Raw genomic sequence first — 20,931 nt, forward strand, 5'->3', positions numbered from 1 at the left:
GAACTGGAAACACCCGATGGTGACCCTACATTCTCTCCAGGTTTTGTCTTCAGCGTTTCATGACCATGAATGCATCTTAGTTCACAGAGTCTGGACTTGAAACTTCAACACTGAGGGATCAGCGTTGTACTCTTCCATCTGTCCAGGGTCACGGCAGACTTCTTCACATGCCCTCTCCTTGTCTGTGTCTCCTTGGGCCATATAGTCCACTCCAGTGGCTGCCTTTCTACATATGGTCATCCCTTTGTATCCATGGGGGATTGGCTCTTGGATATTAGACGACACAAAAATCTCTGGAGACTCAAGTTCCTTATAGGAAATGTCATATTCAGGTTTGTGTATACAACCATCTGTAACTCCGGTTCCAGGGGATGTGACAGCCACTGGCGACCTTGGGTACCACCTATACCCTCTAGATTCTGTGTACTACAAGAGATGAGTTGCCTAATCAATGATCTGTAGGTGTACCATTGTCTGGCATAGAACCTTTTGTTTCAAATATCCTCCATACCCAGCTGGCTGAAACTCTGGGTGTGAATTCATGGGTGTGAATCCTGCAGATGGGCAGCTCTACCTGTGTGTTCTTTCCATCTCCAGAAACATGCCTAAAAAACCAAGAACACCTTTCTGAACCAAGAGCCAGGTGGCCATTTACCTGAGAGTCACTAGAGTACTTCGAGTGTCCTCAATGCAACTTTGTAAAACTCACCTCTCCACCATCCCCTGGGACCTCTGATCTCCACATTTCTATCTCAGGTCATAGCAAACAGCTGACTTTCCACCAGCTGCTGTGCTTGAACACAGGAGCCACAGTGGACCCTGTCTCCCCCCCCCCCCCACTCAGCTGCCAGGCTGGGCTGGCTCGTCCCCAAAATCCCCAATTCATGGACCCACAGTGCAAGTGTCCATCAATAAACCTTTTCACCTTTACCTTCAAAAATGTGTGACAAGGGCACTTAAAAAAATGCTCTGTTACTGTTGGGAACCACCCCAATGCCACATCAACTGTCACCCTTACACAGCAGCTGTACCTATCGACTCTTTAGAAAAGCTGTCCCTTGTCACTCAAGCCATTCTTCATACATTGTTCTATTTTCTTTATAGCCCTATCCTTGTCTTAAATAATCTATTTTTGGTGTAATTATCTTTGATAAGATTATCATCCCTTGGGGCTGGAGAGATGGCTCCATGGTTAAGAGCCCTGGCTGATCTACAACATACGGGTTCAATTCCCAGCACCCACATGGCAGCTCACAACCATCTGTGACTCCAGTCCCAGGAGATCTGACACCCACTGGTTCCTTGGGCACCAGATATGGCATACAAACATATATGCATGCAAAATACTCCTACATATAAAAGGACAAACATTTTCAAAAATCCCTTAATTAGCTCTGCGGAGGATCTTCTAAAATGCTGCCTTCTTTCCATCTCTCTGAGATGGAGTGAACATTATTCTTTATTGTTAGATGAGTAGGAGTGTTTCGGCTAATAGGGGATGGGATGGGGGGTGGTTCTATTCGTAAATCTTTTGTTTGCTTTGTTTCTCCAGACAAGGTTTCTCTATGTAACAGTCCTGGCTGTCCTAGAACTCACTTTGCAGACGAGGCTGGCCTTGAACACACAGAGATCAGCCTGCCTCTGCCTCTGCCTCCTGAGTGTGCAGATTCAAGGGGTGCCACCACCACACTGCATCTATTAATAATTCTTGACCATCAGGGCCCACGTTACTTGCTATCAAAAGGCAAAAACGTGAAGAATCACATATGCTATGGGCTGTTTTTGAGAACTGTGTCTAAAAGAACTTTGGAGGCAGATTGTAAGCTTGTCTGTCACTTCCTCTAAGAAACTGATGGCAGGGAACTGAGAGGCAGGAGCATTCCCTACTCCTCTTGGTGCTCCCTTACGGCGGGGGCATCGTGTTATCTGAGTAAGGAAACAAATCCGAGTTGAAGACCTCTAGGGCAGTTTTTGTTTTTGTTTTTTTTTTTTAAACTCTGTTTTTCTTGCTGATGGGTTCTCTGTACTAGGTAGAACAAACAGTTTAAAGACACAAGCTGAGCCATGAAGTAGAGCAACTCATCAGATCAGAGGCGCCATCCTTGGAGTAGAACCCGATGCTCACTCCTCAGAACTCCCACCTTGCCCACACAATACACAAGGGCTGGTTCTGAGGCTCCAGAGAAGGGAGGAATGAAGGAATTGTCATATTTCAGGTCTTTCTCCCCAGGTTTTCTGGCTTGCTGGCTCCCTGCTCATCATCAGCCTGGCCTCTGTGCTCATCCCCACCATTGGGTGGCGTTGGCTCATCCGAGTTGCCTCCATCCCTGGCATCATCCTCATCATGGCCTTCAAGGTGATGCTTTTGAAACTGCCTCTGTGCTCCCTTCCTGCTGGACCACTGATCTCTTTTTCCCACAAATATATCTATGTTAGTCCCCTTCTTCTTCTTTTAAAGATTTATTTTGTTTTTAATTTAAGTGTGATGTGCATGCTAGTGTCCGATCCTCTGGAGCTGTAGTAACGTTCAGTTGTGGGGATGTATGTAGCTCAGTTGGTCAAGTGCTTGCCTAGCATACTTGATGCTGCCCTGGGTTAGCACAGCATCAATTGGGTGTGGTAATACATGCTTGATGTAATCCTCAGGAGACAGAGGCAGAAAGATCAGAAGTTCAAGGCCATCGTCGGCTACATCGTGATTTACCATCCTGCGGTACCTGAGAAAAAGGAAGGGAAAAGGAGGGGAGGAGAATAGGAAAAGGAGAAGGGAAGGGAGAGGAGAGACAAAGGAGCAGAGAGGTAGAGAATAGGGGAAGAGAGGCTCCTGAGTGGTCATTTATTCCAAACCTCAACCCAATTTGGGTCTCCACAGGAACACGCCCAGCTTTAGAAAGCCTATGACTGGGTCATGGAGGGCTGTCTTCTCTATGTAGCTCTGGCTATCACAGAACTCTTGCTCTGTAGACCAGGCTGGCCTCGAACTCGCAGAGATCTGCCTGCCTCTGCCTCCTGAGTGCTGACTGGGATTAAAGGCTTGTGCTATCACCACCTGGCTTTAAAGCATTTTTTAAGAAAACAATCTCCCAAGCCTTCCTCCTCCACACTAAGCAATATCATTGCCTCCACATCTGTGCCCTGGCTGGGCCCACGGTCCCCCTTTCTCCTCCGTACAAGCTCATAGGACCATTGTTTACAGTTGTTGCTCAAAGTCACCACCCTCCATCTCTGGCCCCTGGGTCTGTGGCTTGGTGATGTAATTCTTCCCTCACTTGCACAAGGCCTTGGGTTCAATCTCCAGTATGCACCCCCCACAACACACACACACACACACACACACACACACACACACACACACACACACCAAGACACCAAGAACCACAGCTAGACCCCTCAGGTCCTCTGGGACCGGTGGCTTTCAGGCCCGTTTCTTCCTGTGGGAAGGCCCCATCTCTGTGGTTGTAGACTAAGACTTCATTGCCTTCTTGGCCAACTGCATCCCACCATTGGGTGTTCTTAAGGCTTAGGTTCAAGTGCAGCCTAGAATTTGTTGTATATGAATTGCTCTCAAGCCCAGAATCCAACACCTTGTATAACTGATGTATCTGTAAAAAATCTATATTATATTCAAATATCTAAAGTTGGTCCTTTGGTTTTAGTTCAGAGTCTCATATTCTCTAGATTTTCCTCCCTAGAAGCAAATTTTCAAGTCAGCAATGAATTTATCAGAATGTCTGATATGTTGTGTGTCTTTGAGCTTGCCACCCCTCCCGAGTGTGGGAGGCTGTCAGGACTGAGTGAGGTGTGAAGTAGTCACAACACCACCTTTGCAGTCTATGGTACCTGCAGCTCTGATGCTCTTTGTAATCTGTGCCCAGTTTATCCCCGAGTCTGCTCGTTTCAACGTCTCCACTGGAAACACACAGGCTGCTCTGGATACCCTGGAGAGCATTGCCAGGATGAACCGCTCAGTCATGCCGGAGGGGCAGCTGGTGGAGCCCATCCTGGTGAGTCCAGTAGAAAGAGGACTAGGACCCTCTGGTCAGGCTCCCAGAGGCAGAGTGATGGTCTAGAAAGAGCAGAGTAGAGGTGGGGCTTAAGTTCGCTCCTCTCTGCCATACTGCCCCGTAATGCTTGTAAATTACTGGACTTCATTTTGTGTCTTCTATAGACCTTAAATGATGCTTCCTACCTTGCAGAACTAATCACACCATTTGCCTTTGTAGCCTCTAATATGTGGTCTTTTAAATAATCATGTTATTTGTTTTTTTATTGGCATTGTCTCATTTTGATAAGGTTTATTTCTATAAAGCCTGCCAGTTTTCTTCAATGTTTGGGGTTATCTTTTTGTTTTATCTGGTTTCAATACAGGGTTTCTCTTTGTAGCCCTGGCTGTCCTGGGACTCATTCTATAAACCAGGCTGGCCTCCAACTCGGCGATCTGTCTGCTCTGCCTCCCAAGTGCTGGGATTAAAGGTGTGTGCCACCATCACCTATTTGGGGACATCTTGTGGTACATTAGTATATGTATGGTTCACATATTTTGTTGGTGGATTAGTTTTATTGCTTGAAGTATTTTTATAACATCTACTTATGTGTGTGTTTGTGTGTATGGGTGTTGATGTACATGCCACAGTATGCATGGGGGAATCAGAACAGCTTGTGGGTATCAATTCTCTTATTCTACTTTGTGGGTTCTGGAAGTTGAACTCATGAGGTTTGACAGCAAGCGCCTTTACCTACTGTGTGACATCTTAGTAGGCCCCCTTTTGTTTTTTAAAGGTTGTGTGTGTGTGTGTGTGTGTGTGTGTGGTGAAGTGTGAAGGCACCAGTGGATATAAAAAAGGCATTGGGTCTCTTGGAGCTAGAGTTATAGGCAGTTGTGAGCCATCTGACATGGTTCTGGGAATCAAACTGCTGTTCTTCAGAAGAGTGACAATCACTCTTAATGTCTGAGTCCTATTTCTAGCTCCCCACATTCCCCCTTTTTATTTTTCAGAAATTAAAGTCCTGGGAGATAGGGAAATAGAGGTTTGGCTCAAGAATTCACTCTCTAGACCAGAGTAGAAAGGAAGTATATTTAAATCGAAGTAAGCCGGTAACACCTGAAGCGTTGGTTGCAAAGTTGGTACCTGTGTCCACAGTGCATGCAGGAGCCAGGGGTAGCTGAGCCACTGCTGCCTGAGCCATCCCCACAGGGCATGAGGAGATGGAAAATAGCACAGAAAGGAGAGGGCGTTTCAGTGGAGGAAAGACTCGTGCAGACGAGAGATGGAGTTGAGATGGAGGTAGGTGTGTACAGGGGCCAGCACAAAGAAGGCTGAGCCAGGAGGCTACCCTTAGTGCCGTGGGCATGCACAGTTATAGAAACTTCATCCTGAAGGTGCAAAAAGAGGACAAGCACTAAGGAGGGGCCACACTGGAACGAGTCCAGGCATTTAGATTGATGTCAAAGGGTCATTGAATTCTAACCCTCTGAAACCATAAGCCCAATTAAAAGCTTCCTTCTGTAAGTCACCTAGTGTTTTGTTACGTTTTGTTACATTAGTAGAACAGTAACTAAGACATTGACATAACCTACAAAGGGGAAAGTTGCATCTGACTCTGTCTCAGAGGTTACAGTCAGTAGCCAGTGGTTTCATTGTTCTGCGCTGACGGCAGAGCATCATGGCCGAAGGGCATGTCGGAGTAGAACCGCCCACCTCGTGGCAGCTGAGAAGCCAAGTGTGATGAAACGGGTCAGGGACCCAGGGACCTCTCAAAGTTTTCACCAGTGTCCAAATGCCCTCTAATTGTGAATACTTCTGTGGGTTAATCTATCAGCTAAGCAGAATGCTCATGATCAAGTCAACTCTGGATCTGCCAGCCGGGGCCAGTTTTGTTTTTGTTTTTAAATATTTTGTGTTGGGTGTTTTACTTTTATCTATCTGCATTTCACATACCTGCAGTGGCCCCCAGAGGCCAGAAGAGGGGTGTTGGATCCCCTGGAACTGGAGTTAGAAATGGTTGTGAGTTGCCTTGTGAGTGCCAGGATCTAACCAATCTGCAAGAGCAGCCAGTACTCTTAAACAAGGAGCTGTCCTTCAGCCCCTAGATCCTGGTTTTTAACACATCAGCCTTTGGATCCGGGGGCGGGGGGGGGGTGTTGCTTCATAACTGAGTCACACAAGGATGATGTCACCACACCATATTCCCTGGGCAACTCTTGATTTGCATGATCAAGAATACCATAGAAGTATGTCCTCATCCCTCCATGTGTATTCTGTCCCCTCCTTTCCATTCTCCTAGGAGAAAAGAGGAAGATTTGCAGATCTGCTGGATTCTAAATATCTCCGGACCACACTACAGATCTGGGTCATATGGTAAGAACACAATTCCTGCAAGGCCAAAGTTAATAAGTATTAGAAGGAAATCCATGCAGGTAGAGTAGTCCTACAAACACACCGTATTCTTTTCTTTGCCTCTCATGATTTCCGTTACCCATTGCCAACCAAAGTCCAAAATTAGATTTGTCTTAACTTCAACAGAGAGGGGCACATTTACATCTAACGTTTATGGTGTATTGTAAATTGTTTTATTTTGTTGAGTCTGTTTAGGAACTTGCGCGTAAGGCGTGGTATGATCTGTGGTGTCCACTGGGGTTCTTAGAATGGATCCTCTATGGATAAAGAGGGACCACTGGAAATCCGCTCTCCGGAGTATTAGAAACACACAGGAAGTCATCAAAAAGTTCCTCCCACAATGTCTTGTCTTTCTAATACCAGCCACCCTACCCTCGTCTCCCAAATGATAAAATTGTAAACCGAGAAAGGAAACCTTCATATTTTACAATAGTTTTCCAGCTCTTCCCTGACCATACACGTCTTTTCCTGACCTTTTGTGGTCTGGGCTTTCTGTGTAGCCTCCGGCAGGGACTGATCCTTTAAACTTACCAATGACAGATTGGTGGCACAGACTTCTGAGGGCCTCTCTGTGCTTCATGTCTTTGCCGCACTCACCTCAAGTGAGTGAAGGATTCCAAAACAGGACTCAAAAAAAAGTACTCAATACACAGGGAAGGACTGATGACTTCTACTGCACTAAATTAGCATCTCCGGAGCTGGGCTTGGTGGCACCTTCCTGAAATGCCAGCACTTGGAAAGTGAAGTAGGGGGAACACAAGATCAAGGTCGTCTACTGCGACCATTTGGAAGCCAGCCCAGGCTACACAAGACCCCGTCTCAAACAAATCTGTGTCTCTGTGCCATAGACTATCAGGAGAAACCTAAATGGCAAGCTATCAACTAAGAAGAAATTTGAAATATATACATATATATACACACAGGTGTATCACATTTTTGATATATACCTATATAATGCAGTATATAATATACATATAAAACACATGCTATATATGTAATTGTCCTTCAATAGTTACATTAGGTAATTAAACTTCTGATTTTTATTTTTTTAATTTGTGTGCATTGTGTATTTCTCTGTACTTCACATGTGAGTGGTTGGCTGAAGAGGCCAGAGAGGGTGTCAGGTCTCCTGGAATTAGAGTCATAGGTGGCTGTGAGCCCTCCAACATGGGTGCTGGGAACTCAAGTCTGGTTCCTTTAGAAGAGCAGCAAATCCTGTTAACAATTGAGCTCTCTCTCCAGCCCTGACAACCGAGTTTAAAATGGGCAAAAGGCTTGAATAGGTATGTCACCCAAACTGTGAATCTGAAGCACATGTCAAAACATGCTCAACCATAGTCACCAAAAGGAGGCAAATGAAATCCCTACAAGTTTTTACAGACCCAGCAATGTGTAAGAACAGCTACACTGAAAAAGACCACAGGCTGGAGACATGGCTCACCAGTTAGGTGCACTGGCTGCTCTTTCAGAGGACCCCAGCTCAGTTCCCAGCACTCACATGGTAGCTCAGCCATTTAACTCCAGCTCCAGGGGATCCAAACCCTCTTCTTGCGTCCATGGGCACTGGATACACATAGTGCATATATATGCATGCAGGCAAAACACAAATAAAATAAAAACTTTTAAAAAGACTGCCTGCACCAAGGGTTTGCAAGGATGCAAAGTAACTATAACATTCCACACACAGTTGCCTGTTTGTAATTGGAAACCTTTTTAAGGGTTATCTATTAGTGTTAAAAATATACATTTTAGGAGTCAGTCATTCTATTCCAAAGTTTACATCCAACAGAAATGCATCTATATCCATCCGTCTGTCCGTCTGTCCATCCATCCATCCATCCATCCATCCATCCATCCATCCATCCATCCATCCATCTCTCTGAAGTTGTCTTCAGATGCCTGGATGCTGTGTTGGGTTCTGGATTCTGTTTCTCTTGCTCTGTGCCTTCCATAGAGACCACTCTCCTCCTTATCCCTGCCTGTCATGGTTCTTCCTGTCCCCTAAGTCTGGTGAAAGCTTTTGCTAATGATATTCTTTTTTTATTTTTATGTTTTGGTTTTTCAAGACAAGGATTCTCTGTGTAGCTCCGGCTGTCCTGGAACTCACTCTGTAGACCAGGCTGGCCTCAAACTCAGATCCACCTGCCTCTGCCTCCTAAGTGCTGATAATATTCTCTTCTCACTTCCAGGTTGGGAATTTCTTTTGCCTACTATGGGGTTATCCTGGCCAGCGCTGAGTTGTTGGAGCGGGATCTGGTCTGTGGTTCGAAGTCGGGGTCGGAACCAGAGGTGGTGGTGACCACCGGGGAAACAGAGGGGAGCCGAAGTCCCTGCTATTGCCACCTGTTTGCACCCTCTGACTATAGGACCATGATCATCAGCACCCTTGGGGAAATTGCTTGTAAGACTGTCATGTGCCTTCCCTGTTTCAGGCAGGGTTCCAGAAGCTCAGGGACAAAGAGAAGTCTGACCCCTAAGTGAGGCTCCTGCCGAGTAGAACTTCACCGGTCTTCAGATCACATGGCAACCCCTTCAGTTGTGGGGAGGAGGGCCAGAAAGAGTAAAGCTTTGAACTGTTCCATTCCATCAATTCCAAATACATTTTTAGTCTGGAGTGGTGGCTCACACCTTTAACTCCAGAGCTCGGGTAGCAGAGACGGGTGCACCTTTGTGCGTGCTAGGCAGACCTCTGTGAATTCTAGTCCAGCCTGATCTACAATGAGTTCTAGGCCAGCCAGGGCTACATCCACAGTGAGACCCTGTCTCAAATGAAAAGATACATCTATTTTTGAGATTATAATATAATTTCCTTTTCTCCCCCAAATTCCCACACTCAAATTCATGGCCTTTTTAAAATTTTTATTCTTTTAACAGCAAACTTCCTTTATTTTCTGGCTCTTTCTGCCCTCTTCTACAGTGATCTCTAAGTGAACCTTACATTGCAGGAGTTGTTTTGTAGATATAGTATTTAAACCTGGCTCCACAACTCTGCATTTTGATTGGATGTGGTTTTTGGTGGTTGGCACCATCTGTTGCAGAGAAGTTTCCTTGATGGGAGATGAAGATTACATTTATCTGTGGCTATAAGGATAAATATTTGTGGTGTGGTTAGGGATTATGTTGGCTTAGTGAAGTGGTGGTTGTAGGTTCTCATCCAAGATCCATGACCTCAACAACCTTGGATAGTTGGCAATGTCCAGTGCCAGCCACGGTTTCCCTCTTGTTAAGTAGAGAGCTTTTGGTTAGTGCCAAGGTACCCATGCCCCTACAGCACCATTAGGGTTATCCCATCATTGGTCATTGCTGTAGCTCATAGTCATCACGGCTTCTCAGGACTATTGGCTGCCTCCCTCCTTTGGAAGCTCGCATGGCACCTCTGGCACTGTGAAAGTTCAGGAAGAAAGCTGTCAGGTCAGAGCCAGCTTGAGTCCTCAGGGGCAGGTGTCTAAAGTGCATGATGTCTTCGGCAATAGGAACTCACATTCTGCTGCTGGGTGGCAACCAAGGGCAACGATATAGCCTGTAATGTTTGTCCTGTCTAGTTTTTGTATGGTCTGATCTCTTTTGTGCGATTTGATAGTCTCTTGTGTGATTCTGACCAACAACTCAAAAGAGGGTTTCTCGTGCCTGGTGTTAGGGTTTTGGTTAGATAGTCTACAGGTCTTGGAGAAGCGTTGTCCGCCCAGATGGAGACATTTCACTTAAACTGTGTATGTATATTTTTATACTGACTTGCATTATTAAAGGTTTTTTTAGGTAGATAATAGTGTGCTTTTTATGACTTTTTTCAGATATTCTTACTGTTATTTTACCCTTTCCCCTCATTCTGTATTTAATATCCCCCTCCCTAATTATTTCATTTTAATATGGTTTTTTAGATATTTATTTCATGTGTATGAATATTCTGCCTGCCTGTATGTATATGCACCATGTGCATGCCTGGTGCCCTCAGAGTTAGAAGAGGGTTCCGATCCTCTGCAGCTGCAGTTATGGATGGTTTGTGCCACCATGTGGCTGGGTGCTGGGAATAGAACCCAGGCCATCCTCTGCAAAAGCAGCAAGTGCTCTTAATTGCTGAGCCATCTCTCTAGCCTGCTTCCCCCACGAGTCCCCCATTTTCTCCTCTCCCCTTCAGGTCACTTGTAATTCCCTTCTATTCTCCACCCCCCTCCAATAGTTCCTTTTCACTTTCTTGGTTCCTGCAGTTGCTTCAGGCCATATACTCACATCTGATGATTTGGAGCTTGGAACATCAGATGAGAAAGAACATGTTTGCCTTTCTGGGTCTGGGTTGCCTCACTCAATGATCTTCCCTAGTTCCATCCATTTACCTGGATAAACCCTGGAGCAGGATGTCAAGATACATAATTTTACAAGGACTTGTTAGATTTCATTTGGCAGCACTGTTTTTTGGTCCCCCCCCCACAAGAAAAATGATGGCCCATTTAAAAAAAAAAAAAAGCCCGTGTGACTGGGGATGTAACCAAGTTGTTAGTATGCTTGTCTATACACATGCACAGAATCCCCAGGGCTTTATGAACGGGGTATAGTGGTGTGTGTGGTATGTGCCTGTATCCCAGTGCTTGGGAAGTGGATGCAAAAGGATCAGAAATCCAAGGTCATCCTTAGTGAACTTGAGGCCAGGGATATATGAGATCCTGTCTCTCATAAATAGTCAAAGATCCAGGGCCAAGTGTGGTGAAACAAGCCTACATAGCGAGACACACACAGTCTCTCTCAAAATAATCAGTGGAGCCTTGAATTCAGTGGACAATGGTATATGGTATTTAGTTCTGGCAAACTGGTAGTTTACAAAGTGGTAGGGTAAGCAGCAAAATAAAATAAAATAAAGCTAGGCGGTGGTAGCACACGCCTTTAATCCCAGCACTGGGGAGGCAGAGGCAGGCCTGGACTGTATCAAAAACTAAAAAGAAGGAAAAGGGACTTTGTGGTAACTGGTGTTAGTCACTCATGGGCCCATAAGGAAGGAGTATATTGAAGAAGTCACAGATTCGATGACCGTGTGCCTAGGTTCAGGATGGAGCTGCTTCCTTATGAGATGACAGGATAGGTGTCCCGTTGGTGTCTATGGATACCACTCTTGCTCCAAGGTGTCAGCACTTGTGTTTGTTTGCTTCCTAGTGAACCCTTTAAATATCCTGGGCATCAATTTCCTGGGCAGACGACTGAGCCTGTCCATCACCATGGGGTGCACGGCTTTGTTTTTTCTTCTCCTCAATATCTGCACTTCGAGGTACTTAACTCTTTGGTTGCTTCTACTGGTTATCAAAGGGGACTTCCTGACTCCTGGGATCAGTGGAGTCTGAAACATGTCATCTCACACTGGCAGAGTAGAAAACAGGCTGTCTATTCAAAGGCCCTTCCCTCTCCTCTGCCTGCCTCCTTCAGCTATTATGGGATGTGGGTATAGCACTGGATGTTAACTTTATGCAAAGCTTCTTGGAGAACTGGAAAACAGCCCTAATTCGTTTTTAGCCAAATTATCTGGACCAATATGAGCTAGTTTGGTGACACAGACAACATGTGTCTGAAGGCTGGAAAAACAGTTCAGTGGTAGAGTACTTGCCCCAAATTTGCCTTCCTACAGTACTCTGAGCAATAATATGGTTGACAGGGCAACCAACCATAGACTGAAATTTTTAAAAAAGTTTCACCCCAGACAATGAAAACAAACTACATCTTATAGGTGTATAGAGCCTTTGCACTGGCTAGTTTTATGTCAACTGGATACAAACTAGAGTTATCTGAAAAGAGGGAGCCTCAGTTGAAAAAATGCTTCCATAAGATCTGGCTGTAGGGCATGTTCCTAGTGATTGATGGGGGAGGGCCCAGCTCATTGTAGGTGGTGCCATCCCAGGACTGCTGGTCTAAAAGACAGCAGGCTGAGCAAGCCAGTCAGTAGCATCCTCCATGGCCTCTGCATCAGCTCCTGCCTCCAGGGTCCTGCTCTGCTTTTGAGTTCCTGTCCCGACTTCCTTCAATGAAGAGCAGCGAGGTGGAAGTATAGGCCAAATAAACTGTTTCTTCCCCACGTTGCTTTTGGCCATGGTGTTTCATCACAGCAATAGAAACCCTAAGACAGCCTGTCTTTGTTCTCTCTTTTAGATTTGTGAATGTTTTTCTTTTATTATAATTTTTTATTTTTTTAATTATAATTAGATCATTTCCCCTTCATTTTCCTTCCTCAAATCTTTCCCATGTGCCCCCTTGCTCTCTTAATTTTCTTAACTTCATGGCCTTTTTTCTTTCATTGCTGTTACACACACACACACACACACACACTTTCCTAGATACATAAATCCAGCCTCTCATAGTGTCACCTGTATGTTTATGATCACAGGGTTTATGATCATTCAGTATGGGATATTGACGAAGTGGGGGGCTTTTCCTTGGGGAAGACCATTTCTCCTGCTCTCAGTATTCCCCAGTTGTCTAGGATTGACAAAGCCCTGTGAGCTTTCTTCCATGTTAGCATGTCCATTAGTGTTATTGTTCAAGTAGCCATGGTGATGAGACAGCATGTGTGTAGCCTCCCTGACATTTCTAGGAGACACACTCTCGCAGCCAGCTCCTGACAGTCTTTCTGACCCCTCTTTCTACAAGGAGCCATACGTATAGGGTTGTGTTGTAGGTGTGTCAGTTGGGTGTGGAAAGCACACAATCTCTTGTTCTCTGCATGTCATTGCTCCTTAAACTGTTTACACATGGCATTTACATTTTACTAGGGATTGCAGGCAATCTAGTGATTTAAAGAACACATCAGAGGAGGCTAGGGAGCTGGCTTGGCAGATAAGAGCATGTGTTGCTCTTCTAGAGGATCCAGATTGGGTGTTTCACAACCACCTGAATTCTAGTTCCAAAGACATCTGATGTCCTATTCTGACCTTCCAGGCACACACATGGCATACATACATACATGCATGCTGGCAAAGCAATCACATTCATAAAATACCTTTTCTAAGATGTTCTCATCAGGGAGCATCAGGCCTGAGCCACCCTTCTTAAATGAATGGGTTGTGTGGAAACTGGCTCTAGGACATCACGGTTAGGCCAGGTGAGAAGCGGCACCTGTTGAGGCTGAGCTTTGTGAGGCTATGCCTCAAGGCCTGTGTCTCCTGCTACAACTCCCTCTGCTTCCTCCTTAGTGCCGGCCTCATTGGCTTCCTCTTCATGCTGAGGGCCCTGGTGGCAGCAAACTTCAACACCATCTACATTTACACTGCTGAGGTGAGCATTGGGGAATCAGGGCATGTCAGGTGAGCTTCCAATCTGGGGTTAATGCATCCCCTACTTCTGTAACCTTTGACAAGTTTCTTAAACTGTGAAATTCTAAGAAAATGGCATTAGGAGCTTGATATGGATTTTGCCTTTTCCAGTCTATTGAGATCCAGTTTCTGAAAGAGAGAGGGCCTCCTTCTTTTAAAATGAAATCAGGTTGTTAGTCTAACGTGTCACCATGACAAAAGCCTGAAATAATTTAGGGAAGGGAAGATCTAGTTTAGTTCAGTTTCAGTTGTTCTGGCCCATGACTGGCTGGTTTACCCTTTGGTCTGTAGCAGAGACACCATGGTTGAAAGGTTTGGGGGAGGCTGCCACCATGTAGCAGCCAGAAGGCACAGAGGAGTAACCAGAAGGGACCTGGGCTAAGATAACCCTCAAAAGCACATGCCCAGTGACCACCCCCTCTAACCAGGCTTCTGAAGTTCTTCCTTCCAATAGTCTATGTAAATGTTGAATTCATTAATGGATTAAAAAATTGATTAGGGCGGGTCTCATCTTTCTGCCATTTACTAATTTAAGCAGCTCTCAATCCAAATATGTTGACGGCAACATTAATCGCCATGGGACTGGTGAGATGGCTCATTGGGGAAAGGCACTTGCTGCCAAACATGACAATCAGAGTTGAGTCCCTGAAATTCACATGCAAGGACAGTGCCAACTCCTTCAGGTTGTCCTCTGACCTCCACACATGTATCACGACATACCTGCATATCCAGACACACCAGAAATCAATAACTAACTTTTTAGAATTCAAAACTGTATGCCAAAGACAATGAGCACCTTCTGCCCTGAAATCCACTCTGTATCCTTCAGGGGCAAAGCCTGAGCTAGGGAGGGAGGGGAGGGGCTAGGGAGGGAGGGGAGCAGAACCCTGGGAGGATCTGTCACTAATGGGTTGTCTCTGTCTGCGCCTCTCCTCCACAGGTCTACCCTACTCCGATGCGCGCTCTGGGGATGGGAACCAGCGGTTCCCTGTGCCGCATTGGAGCCATGGTGGCGCCATTTATATCCCAGGTACCCAAGAAGGGTGTGCAGGGAGACCGAACCTGAGTGGGGAGGGAGATGGGGACCCCGGTGCCATCAGAGTGAGGGTATAACGAGGGTTTCTGCTTTATTTGGGGGGCATGAATGTTTAACAGCCTATAGGCTGTAATTTGGAGTTGCACCTTTTACGGGGCTTGTCAGCTGGGATGGACTATTGAAAAACATGAGAGTATCGGGTGGCAGTAGGGTGGGAAGGGTGGGGAGTAGAAGGAAGACCAACAAGGCAGAGCCTAGACATGGGGAGGTGGGGTTGGGCGGAAGTCTGGTACAGGCTGGGATAAAATTCTGCGGGATTTTTGTGGCTACAAAGGTTGGGGTTTTATTTGTTGTTTGTTTTGTTTTTGTTTTCGAGACAGGGTTTCTCTGTGTAGCCTTGGCTGTCCTGGAACTCACTTTATAGACCAGGCTGGCCTTGAACTCACTGCTTCTGCCTCCTGAGTGCTGGAATTAAAGGCATGTGCCACCAAACGATGGGCACTACTTTTTTTTTTTTTAAACCTCTCTGAAAGTGTTTCCTGTCTTAAAAATGGGTGCTACTTTGTATTGCATTGCTGCTTTTTAAAACATTCTTTTTTACCTATTTCATCTGTTTCAGGGAGGAGCCTACCAGGGAAAGGGAGGAGTAAAACACCCAGCCTGTCCCTTGTAAGCGGGCCAGGTTACACTCCCTGGCATTGAGGGGATGGAGTCTTGTTTCTTAGTCACCTGTTGCACTCTCTCTATGGACTATTTATGTGACAGGCCACATCCCATTGCTTCTAGGGGCCTTGGCAATGGTCAGAACAGATCACAATTTGAACTGAGTCCCGAGGCCAGAGTTTTCTGCTGTGCTTGGCATGTTGGGCCCAGAGTGGCTCCTAACTCTGGGAGACTGTAGCTTATCTTTCCTGTGCCCCCACATTCTAAAATAGAGATGAATAATAGCACATTTGCATAGGTGACTCTGAAGATGAGACTATTTCAATGCAAAGCATTTAAACATGCATGGCACAGCTTTGGGGAGACATTATATAATAACAATAATAACCGAGGCCAAATGCTACTCAGATGAGTATTTCTCATTAAGCAAATACTTTTGTGACCACAGAGGAATCCTTCATTGTTAAAGCAAATAATGTCTGCAAATGCTTAATAGTCTAGACAAGATGAGATCTGAAGCTTGGAAGCCAAGGAGACAGCATTGTTACTGCTGAGAACACCGCCTTTAGTGGACACCAGGTGTCAGTGCCAGCTTTCCAAGACAGATCAGTTGGTGGAGGAGCATGAAGGGGACTGCTTGACTTGGGGTTCTTTCCCTGTGTGCTGGGATCTCCCATTTCTTTGTCTATAGGAGCATCTTTCACTCTCTTTGTTTGGAGTGATATTCCTGGAGAGGAAATACTTTAATTCACTTCAAGGCCAACCTGGTCTACGGGGCAATCCTGTCTCGAAAGGACAAATGAGAGAGAGAGAGAGGGGGGGGGACTTTGGAGAAGCTGCAGCAGAAGAAAGGGAGGAAATGATGTAATTACAGTACTCACGTATAAAATCCTCAAATTTTTAAAAAATCTTTTAAAAAGATTTTTTTTAAAAGAAAAAAAGCTAGGAGACATCTCCAGAGTGATACAAATTTTATCTAAATAATGAGTTCCAGGGGTACATATAGTAAGACTCTGCCACAAAACAAAGAAAAACCCAAAGCAACAAGAAAACTACATAAGGTCAATATTTTACCTAAAAAGTAAAACTAAAAAAATACTAACTGAACATTTAATTGGGATAAAATAATTCTACATATACTAATGTTAATAGAGTAACAATTTTATTTCATAAAGACGGTAGCTAGTAGAGTTCTTTTTATTGTTCTAACTTGTGAGCTACATAATACCTCTACAAAGAAATAATGGGGGGGGGGACTATTACTCCAAAAGCCAGTTCTTAAATTAGTCACTGAAAAGGGATTCTAAAGAGACATCCGGCCTCCTAACAAAGGCTGTTTGTCTGTCCTGACAGCCTGTTATTTCAACAAGGTGAGCAGACAGCTGCTCAGGAAAGACCAGACATTTCAGAAGGTTACCTGAGAGCCGTGCTAGCTTTGAGGGGGTGATGGAGTTAGAGTGAAATGGAGAATCACTACTATGCTACTGATGACAACAGAAGTAGTGGAGAAAAGAAAAAAAAGTTTGTCTTGCTGGGGTTATGAGTGAACTTTCTCACTGACATCTCTTAGAGATGCTCTGTGTGTGTGTGTCACACAAGCCTTCATTTATTTGCACGACTCTCTTGATGAGATGCCATGTTTAGGTTCATCCACCAGGGGGCAGTCTTCACTGCTTTAGCATACCTTTCTACTTTGCCCAGCTGTTGCACATCTCGGGCTGTGCAACTGACTTCGGTGAAGGTCATTCATACACTAGAGGGACTTGACCGCCCGTCCAAAGAAGGAACCAATGTATTATACGTTGCTGAACCAGGGAACTTGCAGTGTCGTTGACACTAGGTCTCCACACCCTCTGGGATTCCTGTGTTGAGATCCCAACCTCACACGGGAGCCTGCTCTGTTTGGAGAGTGTCCTTTGGGAGGCAATAGGGTTGAAAGAGTGGAGGTCTTCCATTGGGATTTGCGCCCTTATGAAACAGGCCACACACACAGGGCTTTTTCACAAGTGCAGATACAATTAGAAGGTGGCCATCTGCCAGCTGGACAGAGGAACCTCACCAGTACACAGCCATACGGGAACCTGACCTTGAACTTCCAGTCCATGGAGCGGTCAGGAGTTTCTGTCTACAAACTACCCAGTCCATGCTTTTCTTTTTGTTTCTGAGGCAGGTCTCATGTAGCCCACATGGGCTCCAAACTTACTAGGTAGGAGAGGATGACCTTGAACTTCTGATCCTCCTGCCTGCACCTCCCAAAGGGGTTGCAGGCGCTGGGACACAGGGCTTCTTGTATGCTAGGCACACTCTCTTCCAACTGAGCTACACCCCTAGTTCGTCAGTCTATGGCATAATGTTATAAGAACATGAACTAGACCCCTGGACACCTGACTCCTGGTGCTCCCAGAATAAAGGAGAACAGCCCCTGGTCTAGCTCCACGGAGCCTTGTCCTGATCTCTTCTGCACCATAGTAAGCCTATAGTAATTCTACAGCAAAATTCTCCTTTCCTCTTTGCTTGGACTATATATAACGGGAGTTTCCTTTTATTTAAGTTAATTTGTTAACTAGATACCTCAAAACATTTGCTTTAAATGATGCATTTAAAAGGAGGGGGGAGGGCTGGGCAGTGGTGGTGATGCAGGTCTTTACTCCCAGCACTTGGGAGCCAGCCTCGTCTACAGAGTGAGTTCCAGGACAGCCAGAGCTGCTACACAGAGAAACCCTTTCTTGGGGTAGGGGGATGCATTTGAATTGAACTTTAGTGTGTGTGTGTGTGTGTGTGTGTGTGTGTGTGTGTGTATACATGTGTGGGAGATGGGGTTGCTATAGGTATGCAGAACCTGAGGAGTCCAAAAAAGGACATCAGCTATCACAGGGCTGTGGTTACAGACAGTTGTCAACCACCTGACATGGGTGTCAGGTGCTGGAACTGAACTCCAGTCCTATGGAAGAGCAGCAGGCATTCTAAGCACTAAGCTACCCAATCCCCCACCCCCTCCCTGCCCTGTAAAGTCTTCACTTTAACATATCTAGTGTAGCATGTTTTATGGAAATAAGAAGAAAGCAGCTCCTAATCAGCACCCTCCCAGTGGAAGGGACAGCCTCTCTCAGGAAGGCTCGCAGAGCAGCTGACTGGGGTTTTGCTGTGGGTCTCTGTCTCTACCATCTGAATCTCTGGGTAGAACCCGGGGAAGTTTACATCGCAGTGCCACCCGAAGTAATCTTGATAAGCACTGAAGCTATCAACAAGGAAAGCCTGGAGACCGCTCACTCCATGAGAAAGCTAGGCAACACCTTAGCAGTGGGCATGAAGCTTCCCAGACTTGAATTCTCCTGATCCAAACTGGCTGAGGAAGCAACATACATGCATTGAACAGTGGCTGACTCCATTGGACTGGATTTAAAGTACTTTTGTGTCTCTTATTTTCATGTTCCCTCTTCCCCTCTCCATTCCCTCCTCCAACCCTGTTACTTAAAGGTAATAGTAATAAATAGTGAGCACAAGGTAGTCATAGCTAGTTCCCATATCCAAACCCAGCAGCCTGCCTCTGCCTCTCAAGTGCTGGGATTAAAGGTGTGCACTACTGCCTGGAAAATGTGTGATCTCTTAATTATTGTTACACGCACACATGAATATAGCATACTGAGTCCATTTAATATTGCTCGTATACATATGTGTTTGGAGCTGACTGCTGAGGATTGGATAACCTACCAGCAGGCTTGTACCTAGGAAAAAGCCTGTTTCTCCCTTTCATCGGCTCTTAATTGCCGGTAGCTTTTCATCTAGGGGCGGGGTCTTGGGACATGTTTGTATTGTTGCAATATCACGGGTACAGCTACCCATGGTAATACAGAAGATACTATTTTATAGCAGGCATCCTAGTCCCCTGGATCTTAGTCTTTCTGCTTCATCTTCATGTTCTCTGAGCCTGAGTGGGGGGTTGTAGTACATCAGTTGCAGCTCGGCACCCTGAGGTCAGCTGTTCTTTTCAATTGTGCATTTCTGTAGTGGTTTCCTTCTGATACAAAATGAGGGGTAGGAGCTGCATTCATTTGTGGTTATAAGGGTAACTATTTAGAAAACAGAAAATATGTTGGTTTAGGGAAATGGTAGTATAGGCTCTTCTTCAGGGAGACTTCACTGTCTACAGGTAGGTGACTAGGTTTACAGTGCCAGCCTTGGGCCCTATGAGACACTTGCAGATTATCCCTAAGGGAGAAGTGCCACTGTGGCACCATTGGGAATATCTCGCCATGCTGGGGACTGGTGTCACTCTTATGTTTTATTACTAGTGAGGACTGTTGACTACTTTTCTTGATTGGTAGCTTGCCTTGCATCATTAGATACCGAGAGCTAGTCCTCTGGGAGGAGGCTCCCATGTCAGTGCTGCCACAGTCCCTCCAAGCCCTGTGTCCAAAGTGTGTGGTGTCATCAGCGATAGGTACCACCTTCAAGTTTGGGGAGGTAACCAAGGGCAACAACAATAACCTATATATTATCTTAGGAATCTCTTTGACTCCCCTGGCCAACAACTCAAAAGCTTTGCCAAACTTGTTATTGGGGCTTTTGTTAGTATATGGATCTTGGGGTAAGGCCTCGAGTGCCATAGCTCCCTGTTCTCTATATCCAAATGTGTGGTTTAAGTAAACATAAACCAATATATTTCCCCATGGCTTTTCAAACACTTATTTATCCCTCTCCCCACTCCCTGTCAGCACCGACAACTTCTGCCTTCCCATTTAAATCCCCACGCTGTCATCTCCCCTCCATAGTGCCTATGTCCTGTTAGTCCCCTTTCTGGATCTCCTTCTCTCTTCCCCCATGGTCCCTTCCTGGTTTCTGTGCTGACTCCTGACTCAGATCTAAAAACTTGCAGCCTTTGTTTTCCTGGGTCTGGGTTACTATAATAACTCAGTGAGACTAGGTCTCTCTGTGTAACCGTGGCTGTCCTAGAGCTCCGTTCGACCAGGCTGACCTTGAACTCAGAGATCTGCCTGGCTTAATGTTTTCAAATTCCATCCATTTACTTGCAGATTTCATGCTTCGATTTTTCTTTATGGTTGAACAGTATTCCATTGTGTTTATTACATTTTCATTACCCATTCATCAACAGAGGGACAAGGTGGTTCCCATTTCTTAGCTACTGAGTAACTTGGCAATGAACACCTATCTGTGGAGTAGGATGTTGGGTGCTTATGCCAAGGAGTGGCCAGGCCATATGGCAGACCCATTTTTAGCTTTTTGAGGATTCTCTACACCAGCTTCCACCAATCGGACATGGCGGTTCCCTTCCCCACATCTTCTCCAGCATTTAGTGTCAGTTGTCTTACTGATCTTAGCCATTCTGACTGTTTGAGATCTCAAAGTAGCTTTAATTTATGTTTTCCTAATTGCTAAGGATGGTGAACACCCTTTGAGAAATTTCTTAGCAATTTACCTATTTCTTTGAGAACTTGCTGTAGCCCATTTTAAAATTGGATTAATTTTTTAAAATTACTTATTTTTATTGTCTTTTGTTTTGTTTTGAGCCGAGGACCAAACCCAGGGT

The 20,931-nt window shown here is 45.4% G+C and overlaps 1 protein-coding gene across 1 annotated transcript in view; it reads left to right on the forward strand.

Annotated features, from left to right (window-relative positions):
• Svopl (SVOP like) overlaps positions 1–20,931 on the forward strand; it is a 56,357-nt gene that overhangs the window by 20,548 nt on the left and 14,878 nt on the right. Inside the window, exons 7-13 of the mRNA XM_027391469.2 lie at positions 2,231–2,356; positions 3,876–4,004; positions 6,286–6,359; positions 8,588–8,799; positions 11,541–11,652; positions 13,565–13,646; positions 14,625–14,714. Coding sequence (XP_027247270.2) covers positions 2,231–2,356; positions 3,876–4,004; positions 6,286–6,359; positions 8,588–8,799; positions 11,541–11,652; positions 13,565–13,646; positions 14,625–14,714 — 825 coding nt within the window. The remainder of the gene's footprint in view (positions 1–2,230; positions 2,357–3,875; positions 4,005–6,285; positions 6,360–8,587; positions 8,800–11,540; positions 11,653–13,564; positions 13,647–14,624; positions 14,715–20,931) is intronic.

Source organism: Cricetulus griseus, assembly GCF_003668045.3.
Source record: "Cricetulus griseus strain 17A/GY chromosome 1 unlocalized genomic scaffold, alternate assembly CriGri-PICRH-1.0 chr1_0, whole genome shotgun sequence".
NCBI classification, from domain to species: domain Eukaryota; kingdom Metazoa; phylum Chordata; class Mammalia; order Rodentia; family Cricetidae; genus Cricetulus; species Cricetulus griseus.